General features: G+C 49.7%; 1 protein-coding gene across 1 annotated transcript; it reads right to left on the bottom strand.

The window, feature by feature from the left end:
- CSUI_001079 (dna excision repair helicase) lies at positions 1-17,550 on the bottom strand. Its single transcript, XM_068061285.1, has 20 exons — positions 17,254-17,550; positions 16,190-16,332; positions 15,182-15,267; positions 14,026-14,446; positions 13,242-13,343; positions 12,232-12,543; positions 11,136-11,302; positions 9,968-10,242; positions 8,644-9,091; positions 7,846-7,928; positions 7,086-7,283; positions 5,817-5,937; positions 4,973-5,038; positions 4,164-4,244; positions 3,427-3,578; positions 2,866-3,012; positions 2,392-2,512; positions 1,460-1,513; positions 697-858; positions 1-378 (listed from the first exon to the last, which is right to left on the bottom strand). Exons 2-20 carry the CDS (start codon positions 16,329-16,331, stop codon positions 118-120), a joined length of 3,399 nt encoding a protein of 1,132 aa, XP_067926742.1. The 5' UTR covers position 16,332; positions 17,254-17,550; the 3' UTR covers positions 1-117.
- Positions 17,551-17,711: the final 161 nt, after the last annotated feature.

The following is a 17,711-nucleotide window of genomic DNA, read 5'->3' as shown; positions in this document are numbered from 1 at the left end:
CTCGGCCCTCAGATGCAAACAAAAAACCAACGGAACGGACGGACAAAATACTTGTACAACGAGATCCACTGCATGACTGCACTCAATCACGAGGAGCGTCCGAAATTGTTTCGCAGCTTACTTCTCATTCTTGATGGTTTCCTGTGTATCACTCGACGCGGCTTCGGACCCGGACGATGCGGACACCTCCGTGGTGTCCGCAGCTTTATTTTTTGGTTGCACAGGAAGGCACGCGGTCGTGCTGAGATGCAGGGAACGTCTGACCAGATCCCAGCATTGTTGTTGATGCTGCTGCAGCTGCCGAGCGTCGAGCCGAGAAGCACAAGGAGCTGGGGGCGGCTGGGACATCAGCTTCAAGAACGTCCGAGCCACGCTGATCTGAACGAGAAAGAGAAACATCCGAAGTTGCTGAGACACCACTACTTGTGAAAACGAACGCGCTGCCGGGACCCCTAAGGCTTAGCACCAGCGACCAACAAAGTCAACCCCGGTGCGATACAGCGTTTGTTCCACACGGCGCAGTGACTGCGAATTCTATGAGACAACCTGAAAGAGAGGCTACTCCTCAGGGCTCTCCCAGGTTCGTTTTCCCTGATCGAACAGCACCCTCCGGTTGCACTAGGGTCTTGAGGCGTCTGCGCGCACTCCGTCTGACACTCAAACTTACAGCTGTGTCGGTGTTTTTATCAAGCTTACAGCTGTGTCGGTGTTAAGAGCGAGGTGAGCAAGGTCAAGATGCTTGAGAATCCAAGGCGGTAACTTGCTGCGTTTGTCGGCTCTGCTATATCGAGCGTCAGCAAAGATCATCAGCCCGTAGTCACTTTTGCTGCGTATGACCCTTCCGACACACTGTGCTGCCTGGAGGAAAAACGGAATCCAACAAACAACGCAAGAGACTTTGCCGACAAGGAGGCAATCATTCTTCAACAGACTCTCTCTGGACTCATCCACACCTGTCGAATGTCGCCGAACGCGTATCCCTATCCCCCGTTGCTCAACACGGAACGGACCGCTTAGAAGTGCCCTTGCAACGAAGAAAACCACACACCTGACGACTGAATGACCATCTACAGCACGGTTAATCACTCCGTCCGACCCCGGGCTCCTTTGACAGCTGACCGCAGAGATACTAAAAGGAGCTTTCTCCGAGGCAGAAGGAGTGGGCTTCGGCAGCTACCGACTGCAGACTGTGTTCGCTGCCGCAGCTTTTGAACGGGAAAACTGTCTTACTGTAGGCTGCGCAATCCTACCCCATCATGTGGCAGAGTTTTTAAGGCCCATTGAGCTATTCATCCGGCATACCCACGGGCTTAAAACCATACACTCGATCAAGCCAGAAGCTATTGCTCTCCCCAACAGACTGGTTGCCGCGCGAACGCTCAACAAACACAGATAACACAGTGACGTAAACAAACCCCCGACCCTTGAATCCACTCATTCTGATACGATGCTGACTTGCCTGTCTCATGGCATCAAAGGTAAGGAACTCATTGTCGGGAATCTGATACTGCTCCTGCAAATTCACGCACACGCGCGAGCTCAGCCACGAGTTCTCAGTCCTCTCTCCATAATAGCGTGAGATAAGAACAAAAACCAAAAACACGGGACTGAGCCTGCGCATCAAGCGCAGACCCCTTAGTGGCGACGTCCGTTCTGTACAAGAGTGGGTTGGTGACCAGAAAAACGGAAGAAAGTAAACAAAGTGAAACGCACATCTTTCTTCTGCCAGGCTCCCACCACGATGCGCTTTTCGATTGAGGGCACCGGAACGTAGACAACCGGACTTCCGCCTATCACAAGCTTCACTTTGAAGACTCGTCGTCCGAGTTAATGACGAATCTTCCCAGAATCACGCAAAGATCCCAGTCCGCCCCCTGACCTTCACCATCTCTGGATTCTAACGTTATCCAGAGAGTCGCTCCTTCCCCGAAACCACCGCTTCCCATGTAGAAGGTTGCCTCTGACTTCGAGGAACTTCGCAACTAAATGAACCAAGACTCTCTTTCTCCTATGAAGCAGTTTCTCTCCTTCGGTAACGCTGCTCCAACTAAGCTTTTAAACACACCCCTAGCAATCAACATAACAGAGAACGAGCTAGTAATGTGTAGCCATAATGTACCCTCAGCGAGTAGACTGTACGTATATATCCATGTGACAATATATCTCTGAATATGCTTGAGCCGGAAAGGAAGTGCGTTTCGAGCTTAGACAGTGGGCTAGTTTCCATAGCCTAGGTGGAGCGCTGGACTGGATACTGAGGGAACTCTGCTCTCACTAATGAATACTAAACACGTCACCGGGAGCTCAGTAGCAGTGGTCAGGGCCTAACGCGTGTCTTGCGCTCCCTTGAATCACAACAGGAGAATACCTGACAAGCAGGGCGATCCTTACTCGCATAAAGTCAAGTCGTGCTTTCAATACCCGAGAGAGGGTATATTGAAAAGGAACACCGAAGAGCACCACACACCGCCCGAAGTGTCGATCAAAATCAATACCCTCAGCCACTTTGCCCCTGGAATCACATAGAAGGGACAGAACGAAAGAAAATGAAGACTTCGCCCTGCTCGTATCCCGAGGCAACTTCTTTTTTAACGGAGCAGCCAAAGACAAAGTAGACGTATGCACACATGGACTCGAATGGTGCACTCGTTCTCGAACGGAGTCAAAACGGATCCACTGTTTCCCTTTGAGTCTTCGATACAAAAACGATTCTACGCAGCCACGGTATGTCCAGGCAATACCAGAGAGTACCCTCTTCGCTAGACTATCCTAACAACAGAACGTCCGCAGGCAGTGACCGTTTCTTGATCGCGGCTCCTCCAAGAGGTCTTTCGTATCAACTTCATTCTTGCTGCTTGTTCTCACCTGGCAACCGAGAAGAAAACAGCCCCTCTACCACATTCACATGCCCTTCGAAAGTTATGGAGAGCAAGGGTCGTTGCGACCACGTCCTTCGTCTCAATGAAAATAAGCTTGTAATCGAGGACCTGCGCAAGAACGCCGCTATGATACCTGAAAAACCAGGGAAAAACAGGAATAAAAACCGCTCATAAAAGCTTTCAAAGCCATCGAAGTACTGAGCCAGTGCGAACAAACTAAATCATCAGCGAGGCAGCTCTCCCACTAACGTCTCGGAGGCCTATAAATCTTCGACGCCAGAGAGACACAAGAAGACGTAGGCCCGCAGACCAAGAAGTTGCAGGGGACTTCCTTCATACTTCTTAGTGTGCATCCGCTGTCCTGGTCACGTTTCCGGTCAGTGTGAGCCATCAATACACAGACGGCTTCCACGCCAATGAATACATACGGACCGCCTACTTCTTCCTTCGGTAATGTTGCTGGTAGACTAGACTTCCGCAAACAAATGTTCCAGCTGCTCCTTTTGCAATAATAGAAGTAGCTGATATGGCGTTTGTGTCCACTCACCAACTGGAGAGCACCGATTCCATATAGGAGTATGATGTAAAGAAGCAGACGAGGCCATCCGGCACACATTTACAAAGGTCGATCAATAAATTGCTGTAATTCCGAAGGACATTCATATCATGTCGATACTCGAACTTCGATGTTAATGGCACCTAACAGAAAAGAGACGGCAAAAGGAAAGAAGATATCGGACACAACGCAGAATCATTCCAAGCGAGACTCCCGCGCTCCTCCTTGGAACCCCGTAGAGATGATGAGACCCGATGAAAGGCCTAACACTTAAAGAATGCCCGAGTGCGTAGGTCGGAAAGAAAGCGTGTGAAGAGCTGAGAGAAGACTAGACAAAACTTTCTTGACCTGCTCTGAGACCTCAAGTGCTGAAATGGTTCTCCTGAGTGGTTTTTTACACTGCACTGACACCCAAAACATTCGTCTTCTGAGCAGTACGCACCCGATCGGGTGAGCAAACAGATACGCACTGCTTCTTAGCAGAAAGAGTCTCTGATATATAGTGTAAGGCTTTTAACGCTACCTGGAGTACGAAAGAGAGAAATATGGAACTTCCCTTCGTACGACCAGAGGCTCAGCTAGCACGAGAGAATCTCCCTCCCCGGCTGGAGGCGCGTTCTGAATGTCCCGTCTACCAGGAAAAGACGCAGAAGGTATGCAAGCGAGAGGAAGAGGTACAAGTGAAAGCCCTCCGGCAGTGGAGGCGAAAATGCTGTCGGCGTCCTCACCTGATCGGAACCCCGGGATACTATGAGCGGACATATGCAGTTTCGATCCAAGGACATTGGAAACGACTCTGTTATTACCGGCTGTATAGGGGCAAAAGTTCACCGCATAGCAGCTTTGCTTGAGAAGAGAGGCTTTCCAATCTCTTTGAACTTGTGCCCTCTCTGACTCATTGGCTTTCCAGATGCGCATAAATGGGCTGAGCGAAACGTATGCACTCCTTATACAGAGAACGTGCGTGTTTACCAGCTTACACCACACTGGCAATTCTTCCCTTTGCGGAGACCGTAGTGTTAACGCCTTCAAGGTGGGCGAGAGAGAAGAGGCCCCCTGGGCCTTCTGCATGAGTTCCCGACGAATATGGCAGAAGGAGGTGCACACGGACAGACGGCGAATTTCTGTTTTACACTGAGGGCAGATGCGACTATCTGTCGCCCCGAGAACCGGGGTACCTCCTGAGTAGGTCTTACATAGGTCCTGCCTAACTATACGCCAACGTGATTCTAGGTACTCTCATACTTCATCTCGGGTGTCTGGGTATTTCTCTGTGTGTGCATAAAGAGACGTCCCCGTACAGTCGCCCCATCAAAGGATTCCTTAAGGGCGTATATTGTCCTAATGTTTCGTACACCTCAGGCCCTTCCCTACAAGTGCGCGAAGGTAGCCCCAGAAACAAAGCGACCACCTCTATTCTCTGAAGGGCTAGGGCGAGTTGTTCAAACAACTTGCCCTAGCCCCCCAGCGTGTGAAGGTCACTAAGAGTAAACACAAGATAAAGACCAAATGTACCCCACCTTCTTCATCATCTTACCACGAAGTTCAGCAATTTCGGATACAGCTCTAACGGCGAGATCGTCCCAGATGTGAGAATGAGAGACTGAAAAGTTCACAACGTAGCATTACAGGAGTGAGAAAAGACATGAGATGACGACTGGATTCTATACCGCGCAGTTGACTGGACTATCTTCGATTTCACATATTACTCCAGAACCAAGTAAAATTTAACGTGGGAGGCCCTGCAGTAATCCCGTGTCGCACCCAGGACTATGATGGATGTAAGCACAGTGTATCACCCAAGCTATGCCTCCTCGACAGTAGCAAATATACACAAGCACTGCACAGCTCGTTCTGTGCCCTGCAACGCACGTCGTTTTGTCCACTGGTTTTGACATCCGATACGAAAGACAAACTCTCAGAGGAGGAAGACACTGACTCCTTTCTTCTTTGGTCAACAGGAAAGAAGCAACCTACAAACCAGGCGGAAAGGAGCGGCTGAGCATGACTGAAGTGAGTATGCGTATAACTCCTGGACCAGATCTCAATGCATACACTGTAAAATCACTGCAACGAAAGAACATGAAAAACCGGGCATACTACGAGACTTCAACTGTCACGGACGTAATCATCCCTCCGATAAGCTCCAGTGTCGCGAGTGCCTGAGCCGACAAAGTTTCATGAAGACAACACATACGTAGACACGCGGAGCGTTTGCCGTTGATAGGTACGACTGCTTGGTTATATACCAACAGGTAGATATGCTTTCATATGAACAACTACAGCTATATGCGTGGGGGGGTGGACACAAAAGTCACAGACGAGAGAGGACGTGTCATGGATTAGTAGAGAAAGGAAGGTAAGCTGTCAGCTGGCATTACCTGGAAACGTTTGAGCACTGGCTGCATTGCGAGAGATGCATCCAGACATGAGAGCTGAAGCAGAGGATCATACAGCCCAACTGCCTCAGGATACGGATCGCAAATCAAGATAAATCCTTCACTGCACGCAAACCAACAAACACGGGGACGACCGGCTAGGCGACACACGAGAAACTAATGCCCCTGCCCAGATACAGGAGGGAACATACGATAACTTCTTTCGTATCTCCTGAGACGCTCTGAATAAGTGCGTCTACCGTTCTAAGATTACGACATTTTATAGTTGAGACTTTCGCTGCTACCCATGGTAGTGCGTGCCACGTCGTGAGATGAATCCCCTCCTACCAGAGCACGCACGACAATAAATTCTGAGTAGCTAAGAAGCGTTTTAATGGGTTGCGCATCATCTTTCCTCCCAGGTAAACCATAACCGGTGTTGTCTAAAAAGGAATAAACAATATGTAAATAAAAGGAAAGGCAGTCAGAATAGAGGGCCACTGTTCGGGAACTCCGTTCTAGAGGAAACTAGCGAAACAGGAGATGTCGATGCCTCTCGACTGCTGCGCTACCCTTCTTCCTTAAGCAACTAGTCTTCGATTGTCTACCACGTGTACACGGAAGAGAAAACCAAACACGTCGACGTTTTCTCTTCGGAAAAGGAGACTGAGGTACGCAGTTGCTGCATTCTTCTAAGACACAGACAACGAGTTCGCCTTCGCCATATAAAATCGACTCCCGGTTTGTATTCAACCGAAGGGACTCTTGCCACGTTTGTCAGCCCTACTTCTAGAGAAACGTCCCTACTTCGGAGGCACGGAAAACGGCGTCAGAGACAAAAAAAGCAGCATCTGCGTATTTGAAGACGATACTAATTTGATACAAAGCACACCAGCTTGTTGTGTGTTCGCCGGAGAGTCCAAGTCACGGAGGAAAACAATTCTCTCCTCGTGCCGACTGCTGGATTGAAGCTCTCTCCTTTGTCGTGTGTGGGCTCAGAAATGCTGCTACACAACCAGATACCCGACAAACGAACAAACAGTGTCCCTCTGAATGTGTATGTGGGGATTTGTGGATACATGTGATCGCAACAGACACAGCCAGGAAAGCGGCCTAGGGTTACACACGTGGGTTGTCTGTATTCCCGTCAGTGCTACATACATTCGAGAGTCCGTCGTCACGAAAAAAACACTTTCAGAATCTCCACTTTGCCGGAGGTCGAAAGCAGACCGGTTGTAAGACCCGTCGATATAACCCCCTCAGAAAGCTTACCAGTAAGTTGCAACGAGAGTACAGAAGTCCGCAACAAGTGTCAGAGGGGTGTAGCTTTCAACTTCCGTGATCTGCAAAGTATTGAAGAGACTTTTGAGGCGGTCGTAAAAAAACTTTAAGAGACTTGCGTCGATCTGAGTTTCCTTCTCGAACATATGGAGAAAGGACAGCGGGCCTTCACTCTTCAACTCATAAATCCTGAGACAAGGTAACGAAAGAGAAGAATACAGATAAGACGGTGTACAGGGTAAACAACTGAATATCACGTGTCTCCTCTAGCAGTCTTAGGCACCCAATGCATAGCTACCATATAGAATGAGGTAATAGAGACTACACCCCCCACTGCTAGATATTATCTCCCCTTGTTGCTGTCCGGATTTACAGTAGAGTGAACTAGATTAAACACTCGCCCGTCGCCCATCAGACTTGAGCAAGAAGTCCAGAAGGACACCCCCGCCTTCAACCGTAGTTCCCTCCTATCTACCTATCTATAGCTGCTTGTGCACATATACATGTGAGCAGCTGCTGCGCTCGACGCCTTCAGAGAACTCCGGTATCTGTGGCGCTTGTATGGTGGTTCTGGCACTTCCTGGCATGGAACATGTTAGGTATTGACTGAAGAACGGGACCCTGATCACGTCGAGAATGTTTGAGAGATAGCATATAGTCCGAGCTAGCTGAACACAACCGCCAGCAAGCAAGCGAATATAGGGAGATAGAGCGAATGTTTCTTCTGTTCATTGCCACACCCCGCACCTACTTGATATACGACTTGAGGTACGCGACAATACGACGCATGAGAGCTACAAAGTGCTCGGCCTTGCGGATACTTCCCGGAACCGCCTGCAGTCAAGAGAAAACAAACACCCGCCCAGCACCTGTCTAGCACGGTGACGGAAAGAACACTCCTGCTGTCCTCTTGAAATTTATTTTGCGCAACTCACATGTCGGATATATATCAGTACGAAAATGGCACAGCCTGGCGGAAGAAGAACGCCAAATACTTTCGCCCGAAGATTCACCGCCACACTCGCGGTCTCGAAGTCCCTCCCTAAACCCTAAACCCCAAATTCTCCCCGTCATTCACGAGTAAGTGTGGGAATTCACTTATGCATAGCTGCTTCCTTGGGCATACACGGCGCAGCAACAGACTGGAAGTACATGGAGGTAGCTGTTTCGAACCGCGGATAATTGGCCGGCAACTCGATACACGCACTAGTGTTCGCTATTTCAAGATGTGGATAAACAAGTCGGAAACGCTGATCACTGAACTCTTTCCCTCCAACCGTCTCCTGGTTGAAGCCCATAGGCGAAGGGGGGGGCGAGACAGGAGGAGGTAGCTACAAGGCTGGAGGTCGTGATTCGAGGAGAAAGACACACGGTGACAAGGAATGCCGCCTCAAGTGCCGGGTAGTTTGACATCACACAACAAGGTCTTCGGGGAAGGCAGCTACTTGTGCAGTCCCCCAAATGATAGACCACTCGATATACTAAGTAGCTCACAGCGAGCACTAGAAACTCGCTGCGCTGTCTATCTCTGGTAGTGCTGCTTGTTTACCTGCTCCATTAGGGCATCATCAGGGAGAAGAGGAGTGGCAAGAAGGTCCAGGGTCTCAGCAGCAAGAAGACCTTCGCGACGACCAGAGCTACCCGTTCCGCCGTCTTCAGCTGCTCTCCTTCCGCCAGCTTCCTGAGGGCGCTGCCTATTTGTTTGCGTAGCTGAGGACGAGGAGGAGCCTGCTGAGAAAGAAGATCGTAGGGTTGTTCCGCTTGTGTCCTCGGAACTTTTGTCATTTTGATTCCTTGTAGTTCCCTCAGCCCCTGAGTTCGCCTCTTTCTCACTGGAAGTCTTCGCTTGCTTGTCTTGAGCGCCCTGTAGCGTATCATTCGAGGTTGTAGAAGCCCCAGAGTTCCCACGCGAATCGGCATTGTCTTCACGACGTTTCAAACCTCTGATTAAACTTTCATATTCTTCTTTCAATCTCTGAGCGTCCTCCTTCTTTACTCTGTTCAGCCATACAGCACCACATCAAGAAGCAAAGATCTGAGAGACTCAACAAGCATAGCTTAAAGCAACTCAGAGAGGGAACCTCTCTCGTCCACCCCCCTCTTGTCCTTCCCGTTATGCACCCAGTCGTCAAACTCGCCTCAGCTGGGCCTTGCTCAAGCTTGTTTCCGTGATGGTGAGACGACTGGAAGAGAAACGGAGGGTGTTGCGAGCGTCCGTACCAGCCAGGCAGGAATCCCCCGTCTCTTTCACCACTCTACAGAGCTTCTTCCATAAACAGTCATCGTGTGAAACCCGAAGCTTCACCGTTTGGGAAAAAAACATACAGAAGATCTCGAATCCAAAATAGTATGCTAGGACAGAGAAATAGGTAGGAAAACACACGGCCCGCCCACCAAAGGACCGCTTGTGACGTTGTCCACACGTTGAAAACCTGAGAAGGAAGACTGCTTTGACCTGCAAACGCCGCGTGCGGGTTGCGTACCTCTTCTACACGTCCCAGCTAGCAATAGAGGCACCCGAAACGTACGTACAAGGCCAAGCATAACCCTGCCTGAATACATTCCACATATACACCTGAATGACAGCTTCACTAACTTCACTTCTGTCTTCTTTTCCCCCTCGAACGTCTGGGCGACAAGTCGCCTCGCTTCAAGGAAACCGCCTAGCTATGATATCACGTTTGAGAATACATGAGTGATACGCAAACAAAACCGGAAAAAGACACCCCGTGCTTTTCTCGGTCCTCTGAAGTGGAGTACAGAACTCTTGTAGGTGAAAGAAAGACACTCCACTGTAGGGGAGACGTAGCCAGGACAATCGTGTGCAGAGAGATAAGAAGTGACACCCAAAGACTCAGTTAGTAGTGACCTACTCCTCAATCTTTTCAGCGAGCTGACTAAGATTCCGCAGGGCCCCTTCCATGACAGACCGATTGATATTGACGCTTAACGCCTCGATGCAGACATTGTCGATATTATGAGCTTCGTCGAAAACAACAACAGACCCTTCATACAAGATCTCCGTAGACGAGAGATTTCCTTGGTTGTTTCCACCTCCTCTGTAAGGATTGGTATACGTCATTTTCGTCTGGCCACCGACGGTATGAGAGGCCGAGGCTCCATCAGGGGCAGGCACCAAGAGAGCGGCCTACACCAGACAGGGAATAGATACAGAATATGTATATGCATATATATACGTATATTCGTATATATAGTCTCGAAGAGAATGTATGTGTGCTTGATTAAAACAGTCCGTTTCCGTGTAAGTCGTTTGGCCCGTGTGTTTCACGGGAAAGGTGCGTAGAGGTGTTACGGTAGGCTAAAGCGGATAGAGACAGGAAGTCGGTAGAAGAAGGACACCCGAAGCTCCATACATTACATGAAGCAGTTCAGGAACGACGAAGGGAGAACAGCTCAATCGTGACTAGGTATGTTACTTCTGTCCCTGCTACCCGACCCCAGTAAAGCCATCCCTCGGCAGTAGACAGGCAGCGCGAGCTAAAACGTACATGTACTTGTATCCTACTCCTTACGGGACCGAAGACTGAAACGGACGACTAATGTGTTGGAGCGTCTTCAGGAAGAAGCATACTTCTGGTGCGAAATAGCAAGAATGAAGGGGGACGTCGTACTGGCTTAGGATGACTTACAGAGCCAGAAACGTTACCGTTACTGTCGAATATAGATCACATCGGTTACCTCTATCAATCAAGGAAGCCTCTGCAGCCTACTGAATGTTTAACGCAGTACGAGGGGTCGCAGAATGCGAACTGCTAACGGGCGCAAATAAAGTGATAATCTCTTGAGAAGTCACAAAAAGGGGGTCGGGTGTTACACGTATCCTCAAGGGTCGGAAAGAAGCGCAAAGCTCTCAGCACACGGCCGGAGTATATGCTGGGCACCAGTATCGGGAGATCATCTACGCTTCATGCAAACAGAGTACCTTAATGACGGAACTGTAAATGTATGCACATCTGGATACGGGTCATAGTTCTCGTTGGTATCGCACGACAGTGGGATTTCGTCCACAAAGAGACACACCTGCGAGACTTTAGGATCCAGCACGTACTGGTAGTTGAGGACAACAACATTAGCGATATGAAGAAGTCGACGAGCAAGAAAGTATGGACAGAAGGGTAATGTACGGTGTAAGATAGGGTGCTTCCAGTGGGCTGCTGCAATCTTGAGTTCCTCAATGGTGTACACTCCTGCACCAAACACCCATATCAACAGCCACAGAGGTTCGCTTCCAGCTGATGCGCTTGTAAACAGCTTGGGCCAAAGCAAACACACGGACGCAGCACACAAGGCACGAACTCGGAGAAAATCCTTCAACGCAAATTCCCACGCCCTCCCCTGTCGTTGAGTTCATTCGTAAACTACTGCTGTAACTTCAGACAACCACAGAACTGGGGATACACGAGGCCCTTCATCTACGCTTGATTCTGAAGAAGGTAGAACACAAACAACCACTCTTTGCAGCACTGCTAACTGAAGCCCTGGGGAGGAGCATACCGGTTAGGTAACAGCCAAATCCGGACAAACCACAAAAAGAGGCACCAGCCAAGATACCTGAAGGTCTACCCCTATTCCCTCGCGTTCCTGTTCAAAGAGAGATACTCTACCTATCCTTCACAAAGCTCTTTTAAACCCACACAACTGATTTATCCTCAGCTAGTGTAGACTGCGCGAGAGATGTAACTCGCCGCTGATCTTCTGAGGTGAAGACCTTTACTTAAGTGAAGAACCGTACTACGACATGCCTCCACACGTGAACCGCTGAGAACTAGTGCACGTGAAAGAAGAACAAACAACTCCACAGGACCCCATCGTAGGCTCGCTTAGCCAAAGTGAGCTATATGGTGAGCACACCACGACAGCAGGGAGGCGAGTCCGCCGGTTGCCGATACTGGAGAGCTCGCTAGGTTTGCAAATACTAATGCGATCACTACAACGCTACTTAGCATGCCAGGGTTCGTACTCTACGGTACCTAAGGGCCTTTCACCGTGAGCAAGCTTTCTTAAGTGGCAGCTGCAATCTCGAAAAGACTAAAGGCCCATGCTGAGAATTACACAGGAACACAACACAGGCGAATATCGGCAGTGCACGGTTTTTTCTTCGACGGACAAGATTTACCAGCAGGGAAGAATTGTGGAGCGAAGTACCGGTCAAAGTTTTCATACCACGCACACAGCGAGGGAGAATATAACCCAGGCTCTGACTCTTCGTTTGATGCAAGAGCCTCCCGACGTCTCAGAGCCTCTCGGGCTGTACATCCACCCGAGCTGCACGATGAGGACTGTACATTTTCAATATCGTCCACTGGAGGTTCCACCCCTTCGCCCGCAGAACCACCGCCAGCGGGGGAACGAGAGGTGCCGTGAGCAGTAGGAGGATTGTAGGTCGTCAGAAACTTCTGTCGAACCCACGGAGCCGTCAACTGCCGACCTGTAAAGATGAAGAGAAAAAGACAGCCTGTAACTCGGGAGTGATCCGCTTAACTGAAAGGCAAATCTCGCTCTTTCCGGGTTCATCATATGCCGCAGACAACGTGGTAAATAAACTCATCCCGCCTGATAGCTCACTGCGTTGTTCAGGGCTGTCCAAAGAAACACCTGTAGAGTCTGCCGTACACTCGACAGCGCCGTCAAGCGATTGCGATTTCCCTTGTATTCTTCCCCAATGGGGAGCAGCATCAGCACCATTCATACACCATGAATACAGCTACGATAGTGTATGTACAACAAAGCTAAACCATGTTTACGAGAGCACTTGCACAATTCCGTGGATCGGGGAGAACGACAATACAGATGCCTCGCATACTGCATCAACAGAGAATACCCGCGACGACGTCGGCACGTGGAAGTCAGACGTCAAAGCCATCGACACTTCGCACAGAATATTTACATTGCGAATGAAGAATGCCACACACGTGAACTCAGGTGTTGCATGTTTCGAATCCTGTGTCATCAAAACAGACGGCAAGCTGGGAAGATATGAATTATCCTTCCACCGAGAAGGAAGACTGGAACATCTCCTCCTTTGGTCCCTTTGTTCGCCTCGAGCCCACAACAGAAACATAACATCTACTGTGTGTCAGAACAGCCACCCGGCACTCAGCTCAAGCTTTAAGAAGCCGGACTTACAACCCTCATCGATTTTCTCTCGATCAGGCTGCTGAGACACGGTAGGATTGATGCACATATTTCGTCTGGCCGATAAACCGACTCCTAAAATATAACCTGCGCCTGAGGAACAATAGAGAACATAATGAGAGCTTCTTCAATACACAATGCACGTCAGCCCGCTAGGAGAGACGAAGGAGACTAACGAAGTCCGGTGCTGCTTCAAGAGGTCGGCATTATGAAAAACTCCATTGTCAGTGTGTCGAGCTGACAATTCACACACCACGGCAACACTGCTCGTGAAGGGCGGCATCCGCCGGCCCGCCTCTGCGCATGGATTCAGTTTCTTGCGTGCGAGTGACCAGTATAACTTTTTATTTCTCACCGTGACTCCAAACGCAACCATCATGTGTGTGACAGCCTCGCAACAGACTACCGTGCTGCGACTGGTAGAAGAAAAAGCTGACAACTCGGTCAGCTTGTACCTTGACCAGTCACCCTCCGTGAGTTCGAAATAGATATCTTCCCGAACGTTTGTTGACATGGAGACTTGCGGAGTCTCACAAAAGTACTTACACGTTAAGACACACACGGGAATCGCTTATAGCTTTTTACAAGACGCAGTTGAAGGCGCGCTGCATACACTACCGAACGAAGACATGGGACGAGGACGTAGGGAGAAAACCAAACCAATAACGTGTTCTTGAAAACTGAGAGTGAAAGAACGAAAGTATCTCAACGGGAACGACCCATACGCACACGGGGAGTACCCATATGCACCTAAAGCCGGCAGATGATTCCTTACTTGTCGTCTCTTTGGTGACGTATGGCAGTGTATTCCCACTTCCATCATCACTCGCCTTCTTGCCATCAACCGGAGAATGGCTTGGCCCTTCACTGATAGGCGCTTGTGAGGAACACCCCTGCTCCTGGATCTCTTCCGCTGTGCGCGGTTTCTTGTTTGATTGACTGCATTGCTGAGCCTTGTCAGAGTTATTGTCTTTGTTGCCAGAAGGCAGAACAGAGGAGGGGCAGTTCTGGGGTGTAGACGCAGGAGAAGACGAGCACGTATCCTTAGACGCGACGCACGAACCAGGAGGCGAGGAAGCGTGGAGAGTCGCTTGTTGTTGTCTAGCCTTCGATCTTTCTCTCTCTTTTTGAATTTCCGAGATTCTATAATCGATTACACCCTTAAGTTCCAGAAGAGCTTTTTCCATCTCCGGGACCTACATGAAGGAAAAACGAGGAAAAGCCAGAAAACACTACCCATTGTTGCCGCCATATGGTGCGACAACGGTGAGGTCATGTTGAGAGAAGCAAATGGAACGAGGTGAAGACGGAAGAGAGAAGGAAACAAGCTAACAGACAGGAGCAAGCGGAGAAACGCGGGACCTGATAGATTTACTAGAGAACACAGATTATGATTCCCATTGACAATACATTCATGCCTATGTAAGCAAGCAAGACACGACCCCTCAGGTATACATACATACATACATATGCCTACCATCCATACACATCCACACATTCAAGTTTACTTATGATGTAGGGGCAACAGAGACCCGACAAAGTACGGAAACAAAGAGCGGCCTCGCATAGTACGTCCAAATATGCTGATGGGCTGAGTATTCACAAACCCGCTGACCACAGAAAACCGACAAGTCCTCATCGCAAGATCGTACACACTCCGACTTTCCTTCTCACTCTCTACATCGAATGATAGGAGCCGCGAGGAAGGATGACGCCGCATAGATGGAGTTACTGAGCAAAAGAGTGCTGCGAACTTTGTCTTCCAAGGAAGGATAAACTGTGCGCTTGTCCGACGACTGTACACGCCGTGTAATAGCCCTCTCTAAATAACGAGAATACCCACGCAACCCAGTCCCGTATCGGCAGCCTACGAGGTGTACCTACACCTGAACCCGGGTAGATACAGTACTGCAATCTTTGTTGTAGCATACCGTCCGGGTACAGTAAAGAATCTTGCCGAGACGAGGATGCGCAAGCTGGTATGACGTTAGAAGAGATAAAAGAGCAACTGTCTTTCCTGTATAAGCATACCGCACACACAAGAAACCTGATTGATGTATGCCTCCAGCTAACAGACTGCGTGGACGCTGCCTGCTGCCCTCAACGCAGCAGCTGACTCCCCTGAGCTCCAGAACTGTAACAAACTTCTGGCAAGAGTCCTGCCACTTTTTCTCAGGAAAGAAACTCCATATATGTGCACGGGGGGATCTCAGCGACCGGGGCGATGCGGTAGAAAGCCCGGGTACCTGCCGTACCTACTTTACCACATCTTTTCTCGAATCCACGAAAAAAACTTTCGAGGACAAACTGCTACAAACCTCTACTACATCGTCTGCATTAGGAAGACACACCCTTCTAGAATCTCCTTGGAACAAAATAGGACACCAAAGTCCCATGAGGGCTGGCATTGAAAGGAACCCGAGAGATCCAAATGCTCGGACACACCATCACCCATCTCCCGCCCTCTCATCAGGAGACGAAGAAAAACCTGGGAAACGACGCACCTCGAGACGTTATTACACCTGATACAAACGTTCACTGACATCTCTCTCCGAAAAGTCCAATAGCCCCGACACAGTTGGGACCAACAACGCATCGCTTACTCCTCAGTTCAGTTCAAATAAACGTAGAGACATAAGCGTCTGCAGGCCGCTGCTCGTACTCGATTCTACGTACTGGAAGACGAGACTCCGCCAAAAGAATCTCCTGTGTAACGTGGAGTCCTATGGAGTCAAGAATCACGGAAGCTCGCAGCAGCACTTCTACGACGTCAGCGGGAAACAGCGTCTCAGGAACCGCAGTAAACCCTAGAAGAATACGCTCCAAGCGATTCTTAGCGCGAATCCTCGTAAATAGATAGAGCACCTGAAAAGAGAAGTGTGGCAGTGTCCCTGTCCTCTTCAACTTTCTGGTTTTATCACATTATTGAAGAATCTCACCTGTGCCAGTAGGCATTTCCAGCACCGCATGGCCCTTAGCATCAAGGGTCTGCTTGAGTGCTCTTATATACGCGTACTGCTCAGGGTAGATGAAGTCATACGGGAAATAGACCGTCACTTCGTCAATCTGGAAGACCACCATTCTGGATACAAGAGTGGAAAACTGGGAAGTACATGAGAGACTCGGCGTAGTTAGAGCCGCGGGAAAGCAAAGACAATCAGCAACAACAAATACCCTACAGTGCAGATTTGAGCAGGGAATGACATGACGAAAGAAGATACTTTCAAGCGATGCGGCCCTCGGAGAGAGATACAGGACTCAAGACCTGGGAAAGGGGGAGACATTCACCTTGGAGAGGAGACCCAGACAGAGAAGTAAGCCGGATTGGTTTACTGCCTTAGCTTTCCTCGAAGAAGTGTCATGTGTGATCATGAAGGCGATCACAAGAAAAAGAGCGGAAGAGTAATGAAGTGAGGAAGACGAGACTGGGCGGTAAAATAGACTACAGAAGAGTACACGCGAAGAAAAAGGATCAAGTGAGAGCAGGATAGGTCAATAGAAGGCAGAGAAGGCATTTGCGCGCCAGCTGGCGAGCCAGAAGAACCCCAGTTAAACAACACGAGGAGCCCCGATCCACGCCGCGGCTTAGAAGAAGGGCGGAGAGAAACAGACTCCAGAGCATCTATAGAGATCTCCCGTAGAACAACGGAGCCGCCCGATCGCGTTCGAAATCCTATAAGAAAAATAATAGTCACAGTTCACCAGACTCCTGCGTAGTCATCGTCAACAGCGTTCGGAAACTGCGTAGATCACGACCGAACCGAAGAGGCCACTCGCCACTGAGGTTGTTTGCTGGACTCCGTGTGCATGCAACAAATTGAAGAGTCGTCTTCTTTGGGGTACAAACATTTCGCTTTAGAACAAGGAGACTGAGAGGCCCGGACTATTTTGACTTGTTGAGCATGCAAAGTCGATACAACCAACATGCGTTTCCAGCTGACTAGCGTGTCGGGTCCACGACGATTTGAACTGAAACTATCTGGGAAAGGGACACAGCACGCACCATTGGCGATCGAATCAAAACCAGACCTTGTGCTAGCGGGAGTCAAGTCATCTGAAATTTCTTCAGGCTCTGTTTCGGTGTGCGCATGCAAGAAGCAGGTCGGGGCTTAGCTCGAAAAAGAGCTCTTGTGAACGGGCACTTCTAGTCGGCCTGAAGAGTTTGAACCACAAAACTGGTCCGTCCAGAGCGAGTCTGGTGTTCATGGGGCCGATTGTAGAGAAGGGAGGGCTGTATTCGGACGGCGTCGTGCGAGTCGTCCTTGTATGTGGTGATGTGCTACATTGGCCCAAAAAGTCCCTAAACGGGAAGTTGTCTCCTTAGCAGGCATGGCTGCCTGCGAACTGCATATAGGACGAAGCCGCTGTAAACGTCCTTCTTGAGTAAAGCCGGCACCACAGTTGGCTACCCGTGCTTCCTGTTAGCCGGGGCAGGTGTGGTGCCGTGGGGGTTGCATGCGA

This window comes from Cystoisospora suis (genome assembly GCF_002600585.1).
Source record: "Cystoisospora suis strain Wien I chromosome Unknown contig_426, whole genome shotgun sequence".
Classification (NCBI taxonomy): domain Eukaryota; phylum Apicomplexa; class Conoidasida; order Eucoccidiorida; family Sarcocystidae; genus Cystoisospora; species Cystoisospora suis.
Note: the sequence above shows the minus strand (reverse complement) of the source record. Positions and strands in the feature narration are given on the sequence as shown.

Excerpts from the sequence above, each read along its gene's own strand:
- CSUI_001079 (XM_068061285.1), bottom strand. The coding sequence starts at position 16,331 with ATGGTGGTCTTCCAGATTGACGAAGTGACGGTCTATTTCCCGTATGAC. Across the intron at positions 11,303-12,231 it reads TCCACAATTCTTCCCTGCTG|GAGTGTACACCATTGAGGAA; the intron begins GTAAATCTTGTC and ends TGTTTGGTGCAG. Across the intron at positions 379-696 it reads CTCTTAACACCGACACAGCT|ATCAGCGTGGCTCGGACGTT; the intron begins GTAAGCTTGATA and ends TTTCTCGTTCAG.